This window comes from Coturnix japonica, chromosome 6 (genome assembly GCF_001577835.2).
Source record: "Coturnix japonica isolate 7356 chromosome 6, Coturnix japonica 2.1, whole genome shotgun sequence".
NCBI classification, from domain to species: domain Eukaryota; kingdom Metazoa; phylum Chordata; class Aves; order Galliformes; family Phasianidae; genus Coturnix; species Coturnix japonica.
Genome location: NC_029521.1, coordinates 14445246 through 14460382, shown reverse-complemented (window position 1 = coordinate 14460382; position 15137 = coordinate 14445246). Strand labels below are relative to the sequence as shown.

General features: G+C 64.3%; 3 protein-coding genes across 6 annotated transcripts in view; 1 reads left to right on the top strand and 2 right to left on the bottom strand.

Moving 5' to 3' along the window:
• PSD (pleckstrin and Sec7 domain containing) overlaps nt 1-1807 on the top strand; it is a 33848-nt gene extending 32041 nt beyond the window's left edge. The window contains 1 exon segment of the mRNA XM_032445433.1: nt 287-1807. Within this exon segment, the coding sequence (XP_032301324.1) occupies nt 287-526 (240 nt within the window). The 3' untranslated portion in view covers nt 527-1807.
• Nucleotides 1658-9969, bottom strand: NFKB2 (nuclear factor kappa B subunit 2). Of its 4 annotated transcripts, XM_015866654.1 has the most exons (23): nt 9781-9969; nt 8000-8160; nt 7069-7147; nt 6860-6900; nt 6662-6760; nt 6385-6536; nt 6000-6106; nt 5750-5908; nt 5463-5567; nt 5252-5337; nt 5016-5154; nt 4816-4932; nt 4556-4741; nt 4333-4468; nt 4140-4254; nt 3765-3972; nt 3510-3679; nt 3320-3422; nt 3027-3241; nt 2764-2833; nt 2495-2667; nt 2316-2427; nt 1658-2241 (listed from the first exon to the last, which is right to left on the bottom strand). In XM_015866654.1, exons 2-23 carry the CDS (start codon nt 8042-8044, stop codon nt 2120-2122), a joined length of 2739 nt encoding a protein of 912 aa, XP_015722140.1. In that variant the 5' UTR covers nt 8045-8160; nt 9781-9969; the 3' UTR covers nt 1658-2119. The 4 variants fall into 4 exon arrangements, with proteins under 4 accessions (XP_015722140.1, XP_015722137.1, XP_015722138.1 ...); XM_015866651.2 differs by lacking the exon at nt 9781-9969 and having other exon boundaries at nt 6860-6897; nt 8000-8478; XM_015866652.2 differs by lacking the exons at nt 8000-8160; nt 9781-9969 and adding an exon at nt 7386-7522.
• Nucleotides 9969-13984, bottom strand: TMEM150A (transmembrane protein 150A). Its single transcript, XM_015866662.2, has 7 exons — nt 13825-13984; nt 12884-12931; nt 11972-12043; nt 11786-11853; nt 11523-11650; nt 11266-11443; nt 9969-10754 (listed from the first exon to the last, which is right to left on the bottom strand). The coding sequence occupies exons 1-7, from the start codon at nt 13887-13889 to the stop codon at nt 10531-10533; spliced, it is 783 nt and encodes a 260-aa protein (XP_015722148.1). The 5' UTR covers nt 13890-13984; the 3' UTR covers nt 9969-10530.
• Between the last annotated feature and the right edge of the window lie 1153 nt (nt 13985-15137).

The window sequence follows — 15137 nt, the reverse complement described above, 5'->3', positions numbered from 1 at the left end:
GGCCACCATGAGGTCGCAAAGACCTCTACTATCCCTTTGGCCAAATTGCACTGCATCCTTCTGGCACTGCTTCAATGCTTTGCTTGGAACGCAGCTCCCCGGCGTGGGTAAGGGGCTCCCAGGGCTGGGGCTGGGCGGTCTGTGCCTCAGCTTGCTGTGCTCTGGTAGGAAGCAGGTACTGCACCTTCAGGCTGCGGCGGAGAGCCCAAAAGCACCCTGCAGGCTGCTGGCTAAAGAGGCAGCGCCCTGCTACCCCACCGCTCTCTTTGCTGTGCTCTGCCCCCAGAAATCCCGCTACGGCACCTACGCCATGCTGCTAAGGGCCAAGCTGAAGGCTGGCTCTGAGGACCTGGCGGCGTTTGAGTCCACGCTCTTTGACGCAGCGGGAGGTGAGGATGATGGCCTGAAAAAATCCCGCTCCAGCCCCTCGCTGAACGCTGAGCCCTCCAGCACCGGCACCAAGGTGAAGCGCAACATCTCGGAGCGTGCCAGCCGCCAGCCCCCCGGCCACCCCCAGAAATCATAAGCCAGGGGCATCAGCCGCCTGCACTGCAGCTCTGATCCTGCCCAAGGGTGCTGGGTGGGTGCCACATACCTGCCAGGGCCCTGCATGAGTCCATTCTCCAGGGGCACGCGCCGCGGTGGGGACAGCCATACTCAGCCACCAGCAGCAGTCTGGCAGCCCCTGGGCTGGAGGGAGGTGCAGGGCAGGACCAAGGGGCTGCGGGCCGGAGCTGCCCCACAGACTCATTCCTGCTCCCCTTGTTCTGCGCTTGGCTGCAGGCTCCCTTCCAGCTCCCCACCCCGGGGAGGGGCAGGGACCGACACCTCCTGACTGGGCTACTTTCTTTGGCATAAAACAGCAGCGCAGCCGGCGGCTGCTTTCCTCCAGCTCCATTATGCCATGCAGGATGGAGCCATCCCTGGCCCTAACCCCAAGGGCTGGGGGGTCCCAGGGCTCCCTCCCCACTGCCCCCACGCCTCTTGCTTTCTTACAACTTTTGGACGGTTTTTGTGATACAGTTTTGCATTTTTTAGTACCAGACTGAGCTGACCGCCAGGGAGTTTTTTGGGGGGGCTAATTTTGATGCTTTTGGGGAACTATTTGAACAAAAAAACAAAAGAACAGTGCACCAAACTCAGCCATGTCCTGTAGCCTGTGCACTTTGGGGGGGGGAATGTTTTTACATAGACTTGAGGGAGGACACAGAACCCCCCCAGGCAGTGTGCTGAGCATCACTGCTGTGCTGAAAGCCCCCGCCCAGCACCAGTAGCCCTCCTGCAGAGCCTTGTGGCTGAGCAGCATTGCCTGCATGCTGGCTCTTTGCAATTGTGGGCGTGCATTGGGCAGAGGAGGATGCGGGGTGGGGGATGGAGAGAGAGGGGTTTTCCTGCCAGTGCCACTTCTCCAAAGCATCGCGAGGGCCTTGGAGAACACAAAGCGGGGTGCCAGTCCAACGAGAGGAGGAGGAGCAGAGGCTGGAGCCTGCTCTTTGGCTGCAGGCTCTCTTAGTTCCCAGGCATGCCCACAGGGTGAGTGAAGCCAGAGGTGCTGGCGTGGCCTCAGGAGCGCTGGGGGCATGTGGAGATGGGGCTGGCACTGGGGCTGCTGCTGGTCCTGGTGCGCGGGACCTCGCTAGTTTCAGCACTTTGCGAATGTGTCAAACTTTTTATTCTGCTCTTTTGAGTCTATTGCAAAAAAAAAGAAGAAAAAAATATATATCCACCCTTGCCCCAGGTGGCTCGGGGGGAGAAAAACCTTTGTACAGCTTCTTCTGTCGGTTACTGAAGTAAAACCTGCTCTTCAGTTCTTGGTGCGCTGTGGTTTTTCCCCCAAGCAGCCCAGATGCGGTACTGGGGACAGCGCAGGCACTTGGGGTGATGCTGAAGGCCACAAGTTGGCTGCTCTCCCTGCGTCTCTCCGGGCTGGGCAGACACAGAGGGCTGAGGCTAATGGAAACCACGTCCCCTTTATTCACCAGGCACGGGACCGTTAAATAAGAGCAGAGTGGGGCCGGGCCCTCAGCAGCAGGGCAGCAAGGCTGCAGCGCAGCCCCCAGTCCAGAAGGCACTTGTGTGGGAGGAGCAGGGCGGGGGGCAGCGCGGCCCCCCCTGCCCCTCAGTGCACCTGCTGCTGCTGGCTGTGGGGCAGCTCGCCCTCTGGCGCCGGCCTCGGCTTCAGGGCGGCCGCCTGTTCCTCCTCCACTGACTCGCTCCCATAGGCGCTGTCTTCCTTGACCTCTGCAAGGCAAGCCCAGGGCCGTCAGCCATTAAAGCTGAGGTCAGTGCCCCCCTCCAATCCTGCATTCCCCCACCTGTGCTCTGCTGCTTCTCCAGCGCCTCAGGTTTGCGCAGCATTCTGACAGCCCCACGCAGCCCCATGGAATCCAGCGCCTCCAGCAGCCCCCCAAGGCTGCCCCCGGCCAGCTGCAGGGAGAGCATAGTGAGCAGGGGACACACGCGAGATAGCACAGGGATAGGGCCTGGCACCAACCTCATAGCTACGCAGCAGGCTGACGCTGGGCGAAGGGGTGTCCTTGTAGGTCTCCACAAGGCTGCAGAGCCCCAGCCTCTTAGCCAGCTCCATCCAGTCTGACCCACTGCTGTCCTGGTTCAGCAGCTGCTCCAGCCCCTGCAGCGCATCACCGTCCAGAGACAGCACATTCCCTGTGGGGACACGTACCCTTGTCACACACCGTCTGTCCCTGTTGCTGTGGGAGGGGGGGATCCTGGCCCTGCCGTGCCTGCAGCAGGGCTGCTCACCTGGCCGGGGGGCAGTGGGCAGCTCAGCATCGGGCCGTGGCTGGGAGGCCTGCAGCAAGATGTCACGCACCTGCAGGGCACATGAAGGGATGTGAGCATCACCCCAAGCTCCAGCCAATGCTCCCCAGCATCCCACAGGGCCTGCAACACGGAGGGGCACCAGGCTGGTGCCAGTCCTGGCCAGAGCTCCTGGCTCGGCTTTGCCCCCACACCTCCTGGAGATCCCACCCCACAGCCCCCGCTCACGCAGCATCCCTGCACACCTTCTGGCTCCGGGTCAGGTCCAGGGCTGTGTGGCAGCGGCGCTGCCGGGGCCCTGCCTCCGCTTGCTCCTCCTCAGGGGTGGGATGGAGGCTCGGGGTCAGCTCATCCAGCTCCATGGCCTGCTCCTGCTCCTCAGCGTCACCATCTGTGTCGCTGCTGGCCTCTGATGAGGAGGGGCTGACGGGCTCATCGTTCTCACGCTGCACATCTGCCCCTGTCACAAGGTCTGGGCTGAGCCCCGAGGGCAGGGGCTGCTCGTGGCACCCAGCAGCGGGGCAGGGCTGCACCTTACCTGCTTTCAGCAGCAGTTTGGTGAGGGTTGGGGAGCCCAGGCCAGCAGCCAGGTGCAGGGGGGTGTTCCCAGCAAAGGTCCGGCTGTTGACATTTGCTCCCAGCTATGGAAAAAAGTGTGAGGCCATGAGAAGGGGGCCCTGCCTCCACCTCCACACCCACCCCACGGTGAAGAACCAGCCCCTACCTACCTTCTTGACCAGGTGTGTGGCCATGTTGAGGTTCTCCATCTCCACGGCCAGGTGCAGCGGGGTCCTGCCACCCTGCCTCTCCACAGCGTTCACATCCGCACCCTTCCTGACCAGCAGGTCCAGGCAGGCTGGGCTCTTTGCCTTCACAGCCAGGTGTACGGGCAGGAGACCTGTGGCAGTGGCACCGACTCAGCACCCTCCTGTGGCACCAGGACCTTTCTCCAGCATGGTCCCCTCCCTCCCCAGCTCACTCACCGTGGAAGTTGGGCAGGCACAGCAGGTAGGGAGTGGCCGATCCCAGGTGGGCCAGCAGCGTCCGCAGCATCTCCTCATCACCCGTCTGCAGTGCCAGGTGCAGCAGGGAGTTGCCATAGCGGTCCAGCAATGTAGGGTTGGCGTGGGCCTGCAGCAGGAGCTGCACCACCTGGGGCTGCTTGGTGATGACCGCCAGGTGCAGTGGCGTCTGTGGGACAGAAGCACCATCACAGCAACGGGCCTGTCCCCCAACCCCTCGTGTATGGCACTGTGATGGGGTAGCCGCAGCCCCATGTCTGGACACAGGAACAAGGCTCAGAGAGGCAACCCCACCCCGGCCCTTTTCTGTGACAGTGCTGCCCAGGAACCCAGTACCTGCTGCAGGTTGTTGGTGATGTTAATGATCTGCTGGCTAGGGATGCTGACCACCACCTCAATTAGCTGTTTGATCACAGCCGTCTGTTCATGGATGATGGCGAGGTGTAAGGGCCTGCAGAAGAAGACTGCCCTCACACCAGCTCCACGGCCCCAAGTCTCTCCTCAGCTGCCCCCAGCCCCAAGCACTCACGTGTCCCCGTTCTCATCCTGTGAGGCTGCCAGGTGCCTCTGCACGGCCAGCAGCATGCGGGGGTCAGCAGTCACCGAGTAGTCCAGCAGGGCATGGGCATTGCGCCGTGCCAGCAGCCACAGGTGGCACAGGTGGGCTGCAGGGCAAGGCAGGACATCAGCCCCAGAGGGCTCTGGGTCCCCCAGCCCCCCCCAGGTGCAGCCTCCAGCCCGGGCCCCCATACCGTGCCGCTGCAGCTCCCTGCAGTAGGTGCTTTCTGTAGGCACCTGTCTGCCATCTCCATCTTCACTCTCACTGGGGGCCTTCATTTGCACACCGCCCTGGTACCCCCCTCCAACAGGGTGCGGGCCGGAGGAGTAGAGGTTGTTGTAGCCCAGCCCAGACGAGTAAGGGAAGCTGAGGTTACCGCCTGTGGAGCAAAGGCCAGGTCAGGGTTGGGTCAGGCCGGGCTGGCAGCACAGGGTGTGGGGCTGTGGCACTCACCTCCTCCTGCCCCAAAGCCCCCAGCACCGCCGGCACCCCCCATGTGTGAGCCCCCGCCGAAGTGCTGGGGAAACTGAGGCAGCACCTTCTTGCGCTTTCTCTCCACCTCCTCCTTATCTGCAGGAAGAGACGAGGAAGGGGGTGAGGGGCAGGGGAGCAGCCCAGCCATAGGGTCGGGAGCCCCATCCTACAGCACTCACCCTCCACCACAGGGTAATAGGTGAACTGCTTGGAGTCGCTGACGTCTCCACCGCGCTTCCTCTTCAGTTGCAGGAACACGGTGACAGGACGGTCAATTTTGGGCTTGTGGTAGGGGGGTGTGCGGAAGACGATGGCGTACTGCAGACAAGAGGACAGCGCTGGGCCCTGCTCTGGCCTGCAACCTGAGATGGGCCTGCCCAGCCCACAGGCACCCACTGGCGCCATCCCCCTGCACCTGCTTATGCACGTCCGTGGGGGAGAAGTCCCCAAAGGCCTGCCAGCCGTTCTCGTCATCCTCATAGAACCGCACCTCAATGTCATCTGGGGAGGAAAGGGACTCAAGGCACCACCTGCCCTGCTGCCTGGCTGCAGGGACACAGCCATCTGCGGCCACGGGGCTCGTGTCTGCTTGGCTGCATCCTGTCTCGATAGCTGCAGCCCTTTACCTTTCTGCACCTTGTCACACAGCAGGTAGACCTCGTCCCCACCCCGCACTGAGCCCGCAGTCTTGTCCATCCGTGAGATCTTCAGGTTGGAAGCGCCAGGGGACTCTGTGGGACCAAGAGGTGTTGGGAGCCCCGTGGAGCACTAGAAGCCCAGGGGGGCTGAAATGGAGCCACCCACCCACTCACACACTCAGTAAACACCCAGCTGGGAGCAGCACACCCAGAGCACCATGGCCCCATGCAGGGAGGCCTCCCCCATGTCCCCACCACAGTAGCCCCGTGCTCACTGCTGTCATGGATGGGGTCAGAGATGACGGGCTGCAGCGCCAGACTGAAGTTCCCACTGCTGTCACGGAGGTAAGCGGTGAAGCGCAGCCGCACGATGCTCAGGTCCATGACCTTCTTCAGCTCCTTGGCCTCCAGCTCAATCTCACGCAGCTCAGCTTCTGCAGGGTAACACTGTCAGACACTCTGTGCCCGGCCCAGCAGCTCCCCCACACCACATGATCCCACTTCCCCAACCCACTTAGCTCTCACCTGTCAGCATCCCGTTTGTGTTGCGTGTCTTCTGCTTCTTCAGCTTCTCCTTCATGATCTCCATCATGTTCTTCTTGGTGACATGGAGCACGCCCAGGTTGCTGAACCTGCCCAGGAGAGCCCACAGTCAGCACAGAGCCAAGCAGCAGGCAGTGGTGTGGCACGGGGGGTGGTGGAGCAGGGCCACGGGTGAGAGAGGAGCCCAGGAGAGGATCCCAACAGCCACAGTGTGGACCTGCAGGGCTGGAGGGGATGTAAATGGAACCAGACTGGGCCAGCACAGGGGTTGCATTTATGTGACCTACAGGGAACTCTGTGCGCAGCAACAGAGCACACACAGCTCCCGCCCCACTCCCGCAGGTCTCAGCGCACACCCCACACGCACTGTGCCGTCATGTCTTTGGGCCCCACCACGGCGATGCAGTTGCCGGCCTCGTTGCACTGCTTGCCCACCAGGCTGTGTGCGTGCACACGCGGAGGGTCGCTGTGTGTCACCAGGTCCACCTCGATGCGCGCCATCCCCTCGTAGTTGCAGATCTGCAGGGATGAAGGAGCTGAGGCACAAAGCCGGACCTGGGGCTCCTCAGAGCCTGGCTCACATCCTCCCTCCTCCGAGCATCGTCCCGGCCCCTGGGTGCACTGCCAAGCGGTGCAGTGCTCACCTTGACAGTGGGATAGGTCTTGTGCCCCTTCTCGCTGGAGGCTCCTGGCAGCCCCCCGTGTGAAGGGCCCTCGCAGCCGTACCGAAATCGGAAGCCCCGCTGAGGAAAGCAAAGCAGAGCTCAGCATGACGGCAGCAATGGGAACCTGCCCTGCAGCAGTGACAGCTCCGCCTGCTCTCGCCCCAGTGCCACCCTCACCTGCTTCGGCTGCTCGATGATGACCAGGTAGGGGCCGACTGCTGGAGGACCAAGAGAAGAGGCGCTGATGAACCCCAGCAGATGGGGCACAGCGGGGCCAGGTGGCACAGCCCTGCTCTGGAGCGTAGGGCTGGGCTCCCAGCCAGCCCACACCAGGGACAGGGGAACACGGGGCTGCTGCGAGCCACCCAAGGGGACACAGCGCTTACCTGTCTCCATCAGGGGCTCCTTCTGCTCCACCATGTGGGAGCCAAAGCTGAAGTCGTCGTAGTCAATTCCATCCAGGCACTGGGAAGGAAGGGCAGCGTGAGCTGCAGGGCTGGACCCCCCCGGCCGAAAGCAGACCGCACGTAGCTCCCCACTTCCCAGGGACGAGGGGGATCAGACACAGAGCGCCCATCTCACGCCCACCCGGGGTCCGCCGAGCCCAGCCCGAGCATTAGGACGGACAGGCGGACAGACAGGACGGCACGCGTGCACACGAGCGGACAGACGGCGCCCCGCGGGACCCCCCGGCCGCACTCACGGGCTGGAAGTGCTCGTCCATGTCGCTGCGGGGCCGGCCGCCGGCCTGCGGGAACGGCGGGCGCGGAGCGGGGCCGGCGGCGGCAGGAAGGCAGAGCGCTCCGGAAAGTCCCTAGAAACCCCGCGGAGCCGGGAAATGACGGCCCCGCGCGTCACCGCCCCGCCCCGCCCCGCCGGCTCGGCACGGCCCCGCGGCCACCGGCGGCCGGAGGGCGGAGCGGGGCGGGGGCGAAGCGGGGCTGTTCGGGCGCGGGGCGAGTCGCTTCCAGCCCTCCCGAAACACCCGGGGAGTTTTGGGCGCTGAGCGGGAGGATCGCAATCACTCAGCGGCGGGGCCCCGCGGGGGCAGCCCCGGGAGGGCTGGAAATCCCGACGGCGCCTCCGGGGCTCGGCCCCGCGCCCGCAGGGACGCTCCATCCTCGGCTCACGGCGCTGCCCCGCGGCGCGTCCCGGGCACGGCACGGAGCGGCTCCCCCGGACGCGACGGGTCCCGCGTAAGGGCGGCCCCGCCACCTCCCTCCCCTTCGAGGGGCCGCGGCCGCCGTCTGCCAGCCGCCTCCCCATCCCTCCTCCCCGCTCTCCCAGGGCCCACCCCGCACCCGCAGCCCGGCTTACCGTGCCGGAGGCGGCCGGCCGCAGCAGCCCGTCCAGCCCCAGCATCGCCGCGGGCACCGCCGGGTCAGGGTTTGCCGCAGGGAATCGCCGCGGAGATCGGGCAGAGGGCACGGTCAGGGCAGCGCGGGGTGAACTCGCTTCCTCCGCATCCCTTCTCCTCACTGAGCAAGGAAGGAAAAAGAACGATCTGAGTCCGCCGTGCCCTCATACCACGATTTTCTGAATCAGTGGCTGCCGCAGGTCCCGCTCAAGGGGATTTTGGGTGTGTGGGAGACGGGGGGAAGGAAGGGGATTGTTCAGCTCGTGCGTGACTCATATTCTTCGGAAGCTGCAAAGCGCTTCTTCCAGGAGATTCTCCGGCCCCCTGGGCCTCCAGGGGCTGCCCTGTGTCCCAGCCCAGAGGTGCAGCTCGGGCAGTGTCTTAGCCCAGGTGTGGGGCCGGGGGACATTCCTTGGGCCGCTCCCAGAGCCCGAGAGCACAGCACGTTCTTGGCCCTGCACCGGTGGGGAGCTCCACACCTGCTTGGGATCCTGCCCCTGCACCCTCAGCCCCCAGAGCTGTTGGCACGGATGTCACAGAGATGAATGAGGAGAAGAGTATCCCTGCACTGCAGCATCACGCCCAATGGGCCCATGGGAAGGGCCCGCTGTGCCCTTCACATGCAGCAGTTCTCCTTTCTCTGTCCCTTCCTGAGGGGCTTTCACAGATTGCTCAGCACTGCCCTCGTTGCAGCACACAGCACAACAAGGTGCAACACAGGGCAGCCCTTTCCTCTGTCCAGCCCACGACTCACTCCAGAGGTTTCCCTTTCCTGCGCCCATGTGTCAGGAGAAGCTGGAACACCTGGCTCGTAAGCAGGGTCAGGGGCAGCTTCATTTCCTTGTTCCTGGAAGCCACACAGCTCAGCCCGGCTCTCAGGCAGGGGGCTGCCTTCTGCACTGAGCAGCCCCAGCCATCAGAGGCCCCAATCTCCCCCTGCATGGCCCCACGGGAGCCCACTTCCCTCCTGCCCCACATCTTCAGGCCTTCCCACAGCTCAGGTGCCCAGGCCTGCTGCTGCCCCGTGCAGATGCTGTTCTCTTCCCTCCCGTGACAGCTGCTGTGTTGGGGCCCTGCAGGCAGGACAGCTCCATGTCTGTCGGTCTGGCTGCCAGCAGGGATGTGCAGCAGCCCCGGGAAGGTGCTCCAGGAGCACAGGATACAGCAGGAGTGCTCCGACCCACGCTGGCATACAGACACCGTGCTGCAGCCCCCACCCTGGGCCACTCCTCTGCCATTTTGCTCCCCAGGAGCCGCCTGAAGTCACAAATCACGGCCCTAAATTCCCAACCTCGTGCTGTCTGCACAGCTCCAGGCTCAGTTCCATCGCAGCTATGTGCATCTATGGCCACCAAACCCTCAGCCCACTGCCCACCTCCAGCACAGAACCACCTGAGCGCAGTTCTCCCACAACAGCCGAGTTTGTTCGATCAAACCCCGGCCGCACAGCGATCAGCCCCGTCCGCCCTGTTGCCGTGTGCCCGCACAGCCCGCAGAAGCCGCTCCTGGTCCCGCATTACCCTCAGGTCCGCTGCAGCATCGGCCCCCGAGGCAGCTTTGGTGCAGCGCTGCGGGGCCCCCGTCCGACAGCAGCACCCACCGCGCTCAGCAGGGAGACACGCGACCTTCCCCGGGGCAGCTCGGCCGTCCAGCACCGACCCCCCCCATCTCCCCGCTGCCCACCCCGCAGTACGGGACCGGCGCAGCTTCTCCCGTCCGCCCCGTCCGCCCCGCCGCTCACCCCCGACCCCTCGCGGCTGCCGCTGCCCCGGGAAAGTCCCGTCCCGGCTCCGCCTCCCGGGGCTTCCAGGCCCGCCCCGCACGCAGGGACACGGGGACACGGGGCGGAGCGCAGCCGGCCCGTGGGGGCCTGCGGGGCTGCGGTTGGTTCGGTTGTGGTTCGTGCATTGTTGGTAACTTTCATTCTTTTTTTTTTTTTTAATATATTATATATAAAAAATCCTCTTTAACTACACGTACCGGTGGGTTCTAGGCCGATTGTGAGCTGGTCGGGAAGCACAACCTGATCAACGCGCACAGCAGCAGCAACCACCCCTCTCGAGGGACAGGAAAAACTATATAATATGTGTATGTACACATATATATATATACATATACATAGCTCTATGTCCACACACACACACTCGTTGCTCTCCCACGAGCCCAGGGGACGGCAGAGGCCACAAAGGACTCACTCACCCTGGGCAGACCCCAAGCAGCTGCAGACCTGCAAGGCCTCCCATGCTGGCTTATAAGGAGCGTGGAATGGGCACAGACAGCCCAGGGAAGCCACTGGGCACAGCCTGGGCAGTGGATCCTGATTGCACCCGGCAGCTGAAAGGAGGCAGGGCCAGCCCCTGTGCAGGGACATGGGCTGCAGCCCCAGGTGGGAGGGCAGGTACCGAGCACCATGTGCACACACACACACACACACACACACACACACACACACCCAGAGGCACTAGGGTGGGAGACGCTCGTGGCACGGAGCTCAGAGCATGGGCAGCCCCTCCGCGCCAGGCAGGCTGTCCTCCCCTTTGTGGCTCTTGGGGGCCCGGCTGGCTCTCAGCAGCACCAGAAAGGTGTCTGTAGAGATGGCCCCGAACTCAAAAGTGAAGGTGCCATAGAAGACCAGAACGTCAATGATGAACACCCACTCGCACAGGGCGGCCACGTGCTGCAGAACAAAACTCTCCTGGATGAAGAACACACCGCCCGAGGACACGCTGGTCAAGGAAAGTATGGCCACATCCCAGGTACACACAGAGTACAGCGCCCTCTGCAGCAATCCCACCACCTCAAAACTAAACCCACCCCTTAGTCCCCTCCAACCCCTGCCACCTGCACTGCTCCCCAACCCATTCCCAGCCCCTGTACAGCCCTGCATCACAGCACTGCCCCTGCACAGGGCTGCACAGTCTGCAGCCCCAGTGTGGACCAAGGGCCGTGCCCTGCCTGCAGGCTGCTGTGGTTTTCCTGTGCTGGGCACCTGCACAAAGTGCTTCTGTGCTCCGCTTGGGTCAGCCTCAGCTCTGTCAGGGCACTGCTATAGCTAATTCAGGATGTGCATTACCAAGGGCTCAAAATACCTGTTAATACAAACAGCTCGTTCCCCACTCCACCCAGCACAGGGCTGGAGCCCTGCCAGGCTGCCATACCCCCAGACCACACGGCATCAGGCTGGAGCCTGGCCTCACCTGGGCCCAAATGGCCAGGAGAAGGATACTGAAGATGAGTGTGACGAAGGCCACGGCGGTGAGGATGCTGCGCAGGTGGCCTGTCCAGTAGTGCCCGTGGGTCTTGGCTGCACGGTACGTGAGGACGGACTGCAGGAAGACGAACAGCATGCTGGTGGGGAAGGCCACCCCCGCCCCAATGTAGTGCAGCACCTTGGCGTGGTCCACCTGTGGGCACAGTGTGGGCACAGTGTCATGTTCCATGTCCCCCATCCCAGCCTGGCTCACTCCCACCCCGCAGCCTTACCTGGAAGTTGCCCACCATGGTGAGCCCAGCAGCACAGAGCCAGCCTGCAGCCAGCCCCAGGGTGTTGAGAAGCGATGGCCCAATGCGCTCCAGGACGTGGGCGTACCTCAGCAGCCCCACCAGGATCACTGCGGGATGGAGAGCACCTGTCTGCACCAATGGCAGCAAACCCTGATGCTCGGCTGCCCCCCTCCGCACCACAGCAGGCACCCACAGATTGGCACCACACAACGCCTGCTCCCAGCCCGGTGCCACACACTCACCCATGAAGGAGCCCAGGCTGCAGATGAGGCTGAAGAAGCAGCTCTCAGGAGGCAGGGTGCCACACTTGCTGTGGGTACAAGGCAGGGCAGCCCTCAGCAGGTGTTACCAGGCTGCGGGGTCCCCCGGGGTCTGCTCAAGGATGACCCCGAGCACCCAGCATTCCCCGTGCCCCCACTGCCCCTCACCTGACCAGCGGGATGTGATCCAGTGTGCAGCAGGAGCCGGGGCTGTCCAGGCCACACGACTGGTTGTAGTTCCTGCAGGGAGCAATGGATGTGCTGGGGAGCTGGGGGCCCCAGAAGAGGATCCCCATCGGGGTCACCCCAATGCCCCATCACACAGCCACAGAACCCACAGCGCCCGCCTGCAGCCAAAGCGGCTCAGCCAGCGCACGGTTAAACAGGATGGAGGTTTGGGAAGGGCTGGGCCCGTCCCGCTGTGTGTTTTCTGTCTCCTCATTTACTGGTGGCTTTGTTTTCCAACCGCAAGCCCGAGTGAGGCGTGGAGCCTCAAGGCCTGCCCTCGTGCTGCTCTTTGCTTTGGGAGCTTCTCTTTTTTTTTCTTTAAGGCAAGCAGCCCGAAGTTCGGAAGCATTATTCATCATTAACGTCTGTTTATGCCACAGAGACAAACACATTCTTCCCAAGGCAGAGTAAGCCATCAGACAGGAAACGGCAGCAGTTGTTTTTCTTTTCCCTCCTTCCAACCCTCTGGTGAGAATTAACCCGGGTTTTCTGGGCACGTTTGGGGTGGCACAGCGAGCTGACAGCTCCCTTCCCAGCGCCCATCCCCAGCCGGGTGCCCCCTGCAGCCCAGCCCGCACCACCAGCTTGGCCTCTATCAAGCAGGGCTCAGCCTTCCCCAAGGAGACACACGGCCCTGCAACAACCCGGACACTCGTTTCACCCTTTTTGTCCCCACACACAGGGCAGCCAAGCAGGGCTGCACACTCAAGGCTCCACAGCGCAGTGCTCAGCCTTGCAAGAGGCACGTCCCTGTGTGGCCCCACGCTGAACCCCCATGGGCAGAGCAGGTGATGTCTGGAGGGGACCCGGGTCCCCCCCGTGTTACTGGGGCCTGACCACCCCCAGCCTTACCAGTTGTGCACAGGGCAGATGTGGTTGTTGGACAGTGCCATGGCGTACCTGGGGGAGACAAGAGCGGAATCACTGCTATGAGCCTGGGCAATAGTTTGGGGCTGCCTGTGGGGCACAGTGCACCGTCCTGCCCGCATCGCACTGCCTTCCCGTGCCCGTCCCGAGCAGGAACCGTGCCCCTGTAAGAGGCTGAGCCCAGCTCTGTGCCACAGCTCCCTGCTGGGCCAGGCTCCGTCAGCGCCCCGTCCCTGCTTTCTGCTGGGGTCCTGCAGTGCTGCAGCTGCTCCCCTGGCTGCTCCATGCCCCAGCAGCGCTCAGCCTGTCCCCTCCCCACTGCCCGCTGCCAGGGGCTGGGGGCATTCAGGAGGAGCAGCCCAGTGCAGGGCTGCACGTGCATTAGATCGGCCCCGCTCAGCTCCTCACCGCAGTGCTGGATAAACGTGGGTGCAGCACAAGGAAGCGGTAGCAGCAGGTGGGACGAGGTGGGCTCATAGTGCAGCCAGCCCCGCGGCGGTGCGAGGGGAGGTGTGAGCAGGGGGAGCCCCCCGGCACCGCCCGCGTCTGGCACCTCGCTGGTCACGGTGTCCCACCTCGGGCACGGGTCGGCCCAGCCCGCACCACTGCAGCCGGTGTGCAGATGGGTCAGGTTAGAGGGCACAGGTGAGAGGAGCCCCGTGTCGTCCTGGGTGCCACGTAACACAGAGCAGTGGGACAGAAGCGGGGCAGCCCCCACCTGGGGAAAGCCCCCGTCCGCAGCGCTGAGCCAGGACATGGGGGTGACGACCGGCAGCCCGGGCCGGGTGGGAGCAGACGGGCCGGCAGCGGTGACAGCCCGAGCCCCGCACCGAGACACGAAACCCGCGTGTCCTCCTGCCACGAGCAGCCAGCCGGGCCGGGTCCCCGAACCGGAGCCGCGGACGGGCACGGCCGTGGGTACTCACACGATCCACATGCCGGTGATGGTGAAGGCGGGCAGCATGACGGGCAGGATGGCCCAGGCGGGCATGGCGGGGTGTCGCGGTGCCGGGCCGCCGACGGGCCGCGCTCCCCATGGGCAGCGCCCGGCGCGGGGCCGGGGCCGGGTACGGCGGGAGCGGGGCGGGAAGAGCGAGGTCGGCAGCGCCGGGACGGGCCGGCCCAGCTCCGCCCCGCGGGGTCCCGCTCGGCGGCAGAGCCCGCCCCGCCCGGCGGGCAGCGCGGAGCGACGCTGGCCCGGCCCGACCCCGGGCGCCACGTGGCGGCAGCGCCGCCGGCCCCGGAGCGGCGGGGCACGGAGCGGAGCCCGACCGCACAGAGCGATGCTGCCCGCAGCCCCGGTACCGAACCGATACCGCCCCGCCCGCGGCTGGCAGCCCAGCCCGACTGCACGGCAAAGTTCCCGTTTCTCTATCGGCTGGACTCGCGCACAGAATAAGCAGCTCAGCGGGCCCTGGCTGTGCAGCCGGGTCGTGCCGTGGGAGCAGCGGCCGCGTTTCCTGCTCGCACCCCGACCCAACGCACCTCCCTGCTGCCAGGCCGTGTGGCTGCAGGCCGCCAGCCGTCCCGTAAGCAGCGGCTGTGCGGGCCCTGGCGGGGACCATGCTCCGCGCTCCAGTGCAGGAGCAGCGGGCAGCTGGCCGTGCCCTACCTGTGCCCCCTCCCGGCTCCAGCAGAGGTGATGTAGCACAGGGTGCTGCACTGCACACTGCGACCTCAAGATCTCAAAAACCTGACCCGCAATCCACGCCGAGCTCCTCCAAGGTCCGGGGTCACTCCATGGCTTTGAGTGGGCTACAGCCCTACACCGCTCCATTTCTAGGCCACACAACCCCCCCCCCCCCCATGCCGTTGCTTTGCTGCCCGTCCCAACCCTGTGCATGGCAGCAAAACAATGCCACCCACTGTGGGGATGCCGGGCAGTGCTGCAGCTGCTGCGGCCTCCAGCAGCTCCGCGGGGCCGGGATTGTTGGTGGACAATGGGCCGGGCAGCACAAAGCCCAGCTGGCTGCGCTGCACACACAGGTGGTGCAGAGCAGCGGGGCCTGCACTTTCAGGAAGCAGCTGGCTTCAGCGCCACATTTATGCTCTGCAGTCAGAGCGTTTCTTTGAAGCAGGGCTTCTTCCCGTTACAAGGCTTCACAGTAAGTTCTCCTATTGACATATGCTGATTGCTGACATTTATGCCTGCTCCATTTCAGCTGCAGAAGTTCTCGGTGTATGTACATTGGAACGGCGAGAGGCGAGCAAACCCCAACTGCTGTGATGTCTGTCCAGC